Source organism: Thermobia domestica, chromosome 5 (genome assembly GCF_964235325.1).
Source record: "Thermobia domestica chromosome 5, izTheDome1.hap1.1, whole genome shotgun sequence".
NCBI classification, from domain to species: domain Eukaryota; kingdom Metazoa; phylum Arthropoda; class Insecta; order Zygentoma; family Lepismatidae; genus Thermobia; species Thermobia domestica.
In genome coordinates this window covers 198984923-198994170 of record NC_137458.1, presented here as the reverse complement: position 1 = coordinate 198994170, position 9248 = coordinate 198984923, and the positions used below count along the sequence as shown (strand labels likewise).

The 9248-nt window shown below is 37.5% G+C and overlaps 2 protein-coding genes across 2 annotated transcripts; both read right to left on the bottom strand.

The window, feature by feature from the left end:
- Window positions 1–1663: 1663 nt before the first annotated feature.
- Window positions 1664–3397, bottom strand: LOC145685359 (uncharacterized). The gene has a single exon (XM_081757746.1). It carries the CDS (start codon window positions 3395–3397, stop codon window positions 1664–1666), a length of 1734 nt encoding a protein of 577 aa, XP_081613872.1.
- A 471-nt stretch (window positions 3398–3868) lies between these two features.
- Window positions 3869–5554, bottom strand: LOC145685358 (uncharacterized). Its single transcript, XM_081757745.1, has one exon. It carries the CDS (start codon window positions 5552–5554, stop codon window positions 3869–3871), a length of 1686 nt encoding a protein of 561 aa, XP_081613871.1.
- Between the last annotated feature and the right edge of the window lie 3694 nt (window positions 5555–9248).

The window sequence follows — 9248 nt, the reverse complement described above, 5'->3', positions numbered from 1 at the left end:
TTAACACAATACACGTAGCTACTGTTGCTTTCTTGGTGTCACGTTTTTACACACACACTCACCCCTGCTGGGGAGAAAAAGTATTAGTTTTTATGTTACTGCCTCTTCATTTACTTACTGGCGTTAGTTTTTATTGAGAAGAACGCTCAGTTCTGAACATACCGCCCGCTTTGAAGGAATTCCTTCAACAAATCTATGAATGATTAATTTGGTTCATGAATTTAATATACACAACAATAGATAACACAAGTTATGAATAAATGATATAAACATAAACAGAATAATGCACACACAACACAACACACTATGAATCACACAATGTACACACTATGAATAACACCAACACATTAACTCTCCTTAGGAAGCGGGCACAATTGACGAATAGATCTTGTTGTTGTACCTCTGGTAGTTTTCACTGTCGCCACTCGTACTATTCCGTCCTTCCCAGGAAACAATTGCACAATACGTCCAGTTTTCCATTTTAGAGGTGGAATGTTATCTTCTTTGATGAGCACCAAATCACCTTCCAGAAGATTGGGGAATTTTCTTCTCCACTTGGATCGTTCTAGAAGACTTGATAGATACTCCTTTGACCATCTGGACCAGAACTGCTGATGAAGTTGTTGTATGTATTGCCATCTCGAAAGTCTGTTGACGGGAATATTTTTCAAGTTAGGTTCTGATATGGTAGTGAGTGCGTCGCCTATTAGGAAATGACCAGGTGTTAAAGGATGTAGGTCGTTTGGATCATTTGATAATGGTGTTAGGGGTCTAGAGTTTAAGCAAGCCTCAATCAGTGTCAAAATAGTGTTCATCTCTTCGTAGGTGAGTGAAGCATTCCCCACAACTCTCTTTAAATGGTATTTGAGAGATTTAATTGATGATTCCCATAAGCCTCCGAAGTTGGGTGATCTTGCTGGAATAAAAACCCACGTGATGTTATCAGCTGCTAGAAAGTTATGTAATTTTTCTTTATGGTGTTCTGATTCAAATAAAGTCTTCAATTCTTGTAGTTCCCTTTTTGCACCAACGAAGTTACTTGCATTGTCAGAATACAGTTTAGCGCATTTTCCTCGACGAGCATGAATCGCTTTAATGCTCCAATAAACGCCTCTGTAGTTAGATCACTAACAAGTTCAATGTGAACCGCCTTAGTCGCAAAACACACGAAAAGTGCTATATATGCCTTATGGAGTTTGGATCCCCGTCGGTTACTCGATTTAAGGTAAATGGGCCCACAGTAGTCAACGCCGCTGTGAAGAAATGGTCTTGTTGGTTGAACTCTGTCAGCTGGTAGATCTCCCATAATCTGTTTACCATCTTTAGGATTGTTTCTGAAACATGTGACACACTGATGCACAACTTGACGAACCAAGTTCCGTCCACGTATTGGCCAATATGATTGTCGCAAGGATGATAACAATAATTGAGGCCCGGCATGCAATAGCTTTTTATGTTCTTCTTGGGCGATTAACTTTGTCAAATTGCAGTTAGCTGGAAGTACAATAGGATGTTTCTGTCCTTCAGTAAGATCTGCTGCATTTAATCTTCCTCCGACTCTGATGATTTGCCTCTCATCCAAGTATGGGTTCAAATTTCTCAGTTGACCTTGGTTGTCGACTTCCTTTCCTGATCTCAACGCATTTAATTCCTTGTTAAATGCTTATTGCTGTGATAGTTTAATAAGACATTCGAGTGCTTCATATAATTCACTTACTGTAAGATGTCCATGCTGTCTGTCACAATTAGATCTTCTCATGTTGTGTGCAAATCGTAGACAATAAGCAGTTACACGTTGCAATCTTCTTAATGATGAATATCTGTCTAAGAGTTGACACGGTGTTGTAGAAACCATTACTGCTGTATTCTTTCGTCGCTCGGGAACATCACTTAGGTCACAAACATCTTCCCTCGTCTGTGAGTCTAATTTCTCAGATAGCCAGGAAGGCCCATGCCACCATAATTCATTATCAAGAATCTCTGACGGTGTTAATCCTCTCGATATATGATCTGCTGGATTCTCCTCTGTTCTGATGTGTCTCCATTCATAGTTACAAGTCAATTGTTGAATTTCCGCTACACGATTTGCAACATACGTCTTCCATTGAGAACAAGGTCCTCTTATCCATGCTAATACAATGGTGGAATCTGACCATAAAACAGCCTTATCGATCTTGCAATGTAATGCTTGTATTACTTTCTGAGTTAGCTGTGCAAGTAACAAAGCTGCACAAAGTTCTAGGCGAGGAATAGTTGTCTTCTTCAAAGGTGCTACTCGAGATTTTGAACATAGTAAGTTTGCTGTGAATTTTCCATTTTTTGTACTAGATGTTACATATATACAAGCTCCATATCCATTCTGAGATCCGTCGCAAAATCCGTGAATTTCTACCTGCGATTGTGTTTCTTGAATAACCTTCCGCTGAACATGTAGTGATTCCAACTCTTGAAGTTGCTGCTCAAAAGTTTCCCACTCTGAATGCAATGGGGCTGGAACTTCTTCATCCCAATTCAATTTTAATTCCCACAAACGTTGCAGAAATATTTTTGCCTTAAGAATAACTGGTCCTATTAATCCTAAGGGATCAAATATGCTCGCTACTGTAGCAAGAATAGTCCTCTTCGTGATTTGTTGAGGGTTGTTTCTTGGTTTGACAGAGAAAGAAAATGTGTCTTTAATGGGATTCCACAACAATCCTAAACTTCTTGTGATGCAATCTTCATTTGGTTGAATGGTGAAATTTGATTCTTGAAGTTCACTGGGTATTTTTGAAAGCAGTGAAGTGTCTTTGCTACACCATTTTCTCAAACAAAAACCACCTCTTTGCAGAAGAGTTGTGAGTTGACCTTGTAATTCATGTAGTTCCTTCTTTGTGTTTGTCCCTGTTTGAAGATCATCAATATAGAAATCCCTCATTACAACTTCTGCTGCCTTAGGGAAATTCTTCTTCTCTTCTATGGCTAGTTGCTGAAGACATCTAGTGGCTAGGAAAGGAGCTCCTGCAGTACCATATGTTACAGTTTTGAGTCGATATATCTTTATTGCTTCTTGAGGGTTTTCTCTCCACAGTATTTTCTGGTAGTTTGCATCTGAATCATGTACCCTAATGTTACGATACATCTTCTCTATATCAGCTGTCATGACGTATTGATGTTGCCTGAATCTTGCTGTTGTGGAAAATAATTCTTCTTGGATTGTAGGCCCAACTCTCATCGTGTCATTTAATGAAAGTCCAGAAGTTGTTTTGCACGATGCATCAAATACAACCCTGAGTTTGGTAGTAGTACTGGTCTCCTTCATTACGCAATGATGGGGAAGATAGTAGTCTGGCATCATTGTATCGCTCTCTGCTCTAGTTATTTCTTCCATATGGCCCAAATCTTCGTACTCTTTCATGAACGCTATATATGCCCTTTTTTTCTCAGTATCCTTCATAAGCCTTTTTTCCATTGAATAAAGTCTTCTCGTTGCAATCTCCTTGGATTTACCAAGATTCCCCACATTTTCCTTAAAGGGAAGTCTGACGATGAATCTCCCAGTCTCGTCTCTCCGCTGTGTTTCTTTGAAGTGTCTTTTACATTCTGCTTGCTCTTGACTTAATGGATGTTTTGTTGAACATTCTTCTATCGTCCAGAATTTTTGTAATTGCTCGTGTATTTTTTCTGTTGTGGAGAGGTGACAGACATTTGTCGAAATGTTGGTTGATTGTCTATTTTTCCAGCTACAATCCAGCCAAACAATGTTTTGTGCAAGGTTGGATACCCTGCCTTGAATTTTATTTGCCCTTCACAAAGTAGATCAAAGAATACTTCCGCCCCCAATAACATGTCAATACGCTGTGGTATGTTGAAGCTAGGATCTGCTAATTCAATGTTGGAAGGTATTTCCCACGATGACGTGTCTACATGAACCATAGGCAAGTCTTGTGATATTTGCGGCAATATGATGAAGTCTAATGTGGCTGAATAATTGTTGTCTTGACTTAATTGTAGCCTGAACGCTATGGCATGACCTTGTATTAGCATTACCTATACCATTTATGTGTACAACGCTATTACTTTTTGTTAGTCCCAATAATTGAACCATTCTGTTTGTTAGGAAATTGGACTGAGAAGCACAATCGAGAAGTGTTCGACACATTTGAAAATTACCCTGTTTATCTTTAACATATACTACAGCTGTGGATAGCATAACGCTTGGACTCCTAAGATTCTGCGGTACACTGTTTGTAGAACGAATATTCTTATGTTTACATTCCTGCCCGAGTGATGTGGTCGCAGCGAGCGTGTTTTGACCTTGACCTATTTCCCTTTCATCTTGTGGTTCATTCGCTCTAGTGGGCGATGGACAACGCGAGTAGTGCAGTAATGTGTTATGCTTTTTATTGCATATTTTACAATTACCTGATAAGCACTCATTTGCCTTATGCGCTCGTTTGAGACAATTTATACACAAAGAAAGACGTTTAACTTCTTTAATTCTATCTCCTATAGATTTTCTCAAGAATGATTGGCATTGAAATAATTTGTGTGAGCCTTTACAGCTGGAACATACATTGTTGTCGGAATACGTTACGTGTGCTGTCGTTGAGTAAGAACTCTTTTTGCCTGCCTTATTTGTTTGTTGATATTTGTTATTTGGGACTGAGGATGTCTCTTTAGGTCTACGCTTATTATCAACTGCGTCTAAAACTTGGCAACGCTGCTGTAAAAATTGTGTCAGCTGTGACATGCTCGGTAATTCATTCGTTGATTGTGTTTTCTCCCACTCCTTATGTGTTGTATTGTCTAGTTTGGTCGCAATCAAATAAATAAGTAATGCATCCCAGCTTTCTGTCGGTTGACCTAATGATTTTAAAGCCCTCAAATGTTTTACTGTGCTGTCTAAAAGAGATTTAAGCGAAACAGCCGACTCACGTTCCACCATTGGCATTTCAAATAAAGCTTTGACGTGTTTGTTAACAATATACTTTTTGTTTTCAAAACGTTCTTTGAGTAAAGTCCATGCTACGTCATAGTTTTCAGAAGAAATTTCCAAGGCTTGTATTACTTCAAGAGCCTCCCCACGTAGAGAAGAACGCAAATAATGAAACCTTTGGACTGGCAGCAATGTGCTATTGTTATGTATTAATGCCTGAAACGTGTCATAGAACGACAACCATTCATCGTAGCTTCCAGAAAAGGTCGGAAGGTTTATCACCGGCAACCTAACTGATGGATTAGAATTGCTTGCTTCATTGTTTTCATTTTTCTTTGCACTGGAGCTGTGTTGATTTATGAACACTTCCGTCTTAGCTGCTAAATCAAAATAAGTACTCTCGAATTGCTCTCTTTCTTGCGTTTCCTGATCAATTTCTGATGAACCCTGTAACATTTCTATTTCGGATTGTATTGCATCAAATTCATCATAGCAATGTTTTATTTTCTCGTAACGTAACACTAACTGCGTAATATTCTGATCTTCTGTAAAGCTATCTACAAAAGGTTTAAAACGTGTGAGTTTGGCCTTAATTTGACCTCTCTTGAAAACTAATTCTTTCATTCTGTCCGTCATGCTTCACTCAAATTAAATACACTTTTAACACTTATGTTCTAAATGAGGCTTTGCTATTACAGGCTTATTTTGTATAAGTGATACAAGGATAATATTATATTGAAATATGCACTCACTACCCACCTTGTTAACTGCACTGTAAAATCTTAATCCGGCGTGGAGGACCATTTGGTCGATGTAATCCTTGTGTAGGCGCTGGTTTCTTAATAATTCTTCGACGTTGCTTTGAGATTGTTCAATATATTTGCATTTCGTAACACACAAAATTATATGAATTCAAAAAATACAAACAAAGTTGCTAGATGAATATTATTATATGTAGATTAATGCGATATTAACACAATACACGTAGCTACCGTTGCTTTCTTGGTGTCACGTTTTTACACACACACTCACCCCTGCTGGGGAGAAAAAGTATTAGTTTTTATGTTACTGCCTCTTCATTTACTTACTGGCGTTAGTTTTTATTGAGAAGAACGCTCAGTTCTGAACACATGCAATACCTTCCAAATGGTACAAGCTACGGTAAAATACATTACATCAGTGAGTGAAAACGTAAATGTCCGATGTAACACTTGCACATATTTCCATTTGAAAAACCGAAAGTAAAATCTAAGATGGCGGCCGGGGTGGGTAACATGTGTCAGAAGCAGTACTTGATCCAATTTGTTTTGCACATGCCCATATTCATGTCCAGTGAGTAACATCTAAAGAAACTAAAAGAAATTTTGTGTCCGAGCGTTATGGTAGTGTATGATAGAATTCCGGATATATGGAGGCTCATAAATATGCCAATTACCGCCATGGGCAGCTAATTTTAGTACAATACACATTAGACAGCAGAGAACTTTGTATTTAAATCAATTTTACACGAATCTCGAGGGGACACTTCGCGAATGTACCTCGTGAGAACCAACATGTAGGCTACTATATCAACGAATGCCTGCGATATATTAATTTCAGAACCGCAATTTAGAATCGCAAGAACCCTATGTTTGTTTTCTGAATACAACATAAAAATTTGTTTCCATGATAATTCTTTTATTTACTTTTTAATATCAGTTCTACAAGTAGTACAATCTTCGACTATGACACTTCTTCGCAAGTTAACTTATAAGCATTTAAACAATACAATGAACATTAAAAATCAAAGGGAGAAAATGGGACAAAATAAATTGTAGATCACCACATTGCCACGAGAAGTCAAAACATTCACATGAGAAGAAAATAGTCTTCTGAATAAGTATCATTTTTGGCAATTTTCTTTCTCTGGCAGATTTTTTTTTTTTTTTTTTTTTTTTTTTTTTTACAAAAATAAGATAAAATAGAAATATGTTTAAAACAAGTCTTAAAAATGCGTGTTTAAAACAAAATGTTTAAAACGTATATAAAATTTGATTTAAACAAAACCAATTGTTTAACACAAGTTTTAATCACTTGTTTTAAACATTTTGTTCTAAACAAAACAACCCTGCACCAGATTCATATTTCTAGTTGCTATTATGACCTGGCACTCCGAATTTTTCAACCCCCCCCCCACATATATATTATTGGGGTGCAAAGGTGCACGTACACCCCCTTCCTTGTAAATATACACTACCTAAAGTGAGAAACTAGGAGTGAAAATAACAGCACTTTCCGAAAGTTTCCTCTGTCATGTTTCGATTTGGGCTTAAATCAAAGGGAAGTTTTGCAAAATCGATAGTTTAAGTCAATTTTCTAAAAGTTCAACAAAAGGATTCACCGAGAACAGATACTTAGGATTTCCAGGGCATTGAGGGCCAGTGTATGTGTAACTTTGGTGTATGTAGCTCCGGGTTCGATCCTTGTTGGGAAGTAAGCTCGAGCTTCGACCACATTGGTCAGTGCAAGATTGTTGTAAAATAAACATATATGGTGACTACCGACAGTGAGCTCCTTCATGCCTAAGCTTTTAGCGTACGCGCCTTTGGCCTGGAAGACCCGGGTTCGATTCTCGGCGTGAGCACATGTGGTTTCGATTCCATGTTAATCAGTAGGTCCCGTCTCATAAAGCCTCGCTGCCGAAAAGGACGTTAAACTCCAAATCAACTCAACTATCGGCAGTGTCATCACAAGAAGTAAAAATCTTATCAATAAGCTTATATTAAAAACTTCACTCTTTGATCATTTCTCTTTTTCCTCTTTTTAAATACAGAGCAATCAAAGTAATGCTATTCCCAAAGGACATGTCCCTGAGGGCCTAAGGTGTTGACTGAATCTTAAGTATGAGGAAAAAAGAAAACAGACTGAAAAACGTGGAATTTATTTACTAGTATAATGGAGATTCTTTTAAAGCCAACCTTAGACTCCCTGTCGCCAAGGATGTTTAAACGTTACTCAAGTGTAACTCAAGACCCTCAGAATTGAAGAAGATGAAATACAGGTATAAAAGGTAACCAATAAAGAAAAGAGAAACACAGAAATGGTACTCATCATAACAAAAATATGTCTACTTACACAAAAATGTTGTGCAGAATTTCAATACGTTTCATATCGCTAAAATCAAGGAACAAAACACTTTGGGTTCGAGAGAGAACTGGTATTCAGTGGAACCAGTTTTATCTTAACAATCTCAAGCATGTACGACATAGGTGGGTATTTCGAGTAACGCTAATCCCTTGGTGACTGTAACTACAGTACCCAAATGCAGAATGTTCCAGTGAGTAACGTTATTCATTGTAACGTAATTCAGAGCGTACCATTTTAAAAGTTACACTGACTAATAACGTTATTAACTAGGTGCAGAAATGGGTTACAAAATAGTAACCGTAACAGATAACAAATTGTAAATATTGCACATTTCGTTAAGTTATCCACCCTTGATATTAGGCAGTTGTCGAACTAAGGCGGAGAACTCTTTTCAGAGCATCAGATGATTACGAAGGTAGAGAAAGATCTTGAGAACTGAGGAATTAAGAATTTAAAAAATCTGAAGCTACCGAGACGGGTTTCGAACCACGAACCTTGTAGTTATCGAACCTTGACTTTATCCATTCTGCTACGGAGAACTCTATGTACTCGTTCACATACGTTTCCTTTAACTACGTTGAAAGCTAACTTAGTGGAATATTCCAAAAGTTGACTCGGTGGATGCGCCGTTCTGATAGGATATAAACCTCTTGTAACTTAATTACAGTGTAACATGGCGGACATAAATCATTGATCAGGTAATGGCGACTGCTTTGAAACAAATGCAGAGTACGAGAATTTAATCAGTCATATCTGTGGTTTCGTGTGGAGGAGAAACAAACTTGTGAACCAAAGGTTTAAGAACAGCTCAAGATTAATACAAACTTTGCCGAAGATTTACTTATATCATCATAAAAGAAATACGAAAGACGTTCTGAAACGAAGAAATATAACATATAACTTTGCAAGCGGAAGCAAAGAAACCTAAAGTAACGAGACTAAACACGAATCGTTTACCGCGTAGTGATCGTAGATTAGTGATCAAGGCGCTGAGGTTCGTGGTTCGAATCTATGTTGGGCATTTTTTTATTACTTTAGGATTTTTGATGGCGATTGATCGACGATGACACATGTTTTATTATATTCAGATATTTGAATACTCGGATGTTTCAATACTTGAACTATCAAATCTTCAGGAATAATAATAGTAATAATAATAAACTAATAATAATTGTTATTATCTCGTAGAAGATTAAAGTTAGGA

Bases quoted from the DNA above. Each gene is read 5' to 3' on its own strand.
- LOC145685359 (XM_081757746.1), bottom strand. From the start codon at position 3,397: ATGAAAGAGTACGAAGATTTGGGCCATATGGAAGAAATAACTAGAGCA.
- LOC145685358 (XM_081757745.1), bottom strand. From the start codon at position 5,554: ATGACGGACAGAATGAAAGAATTAGTTTTCAAGAGAGGTCAAATTAAG.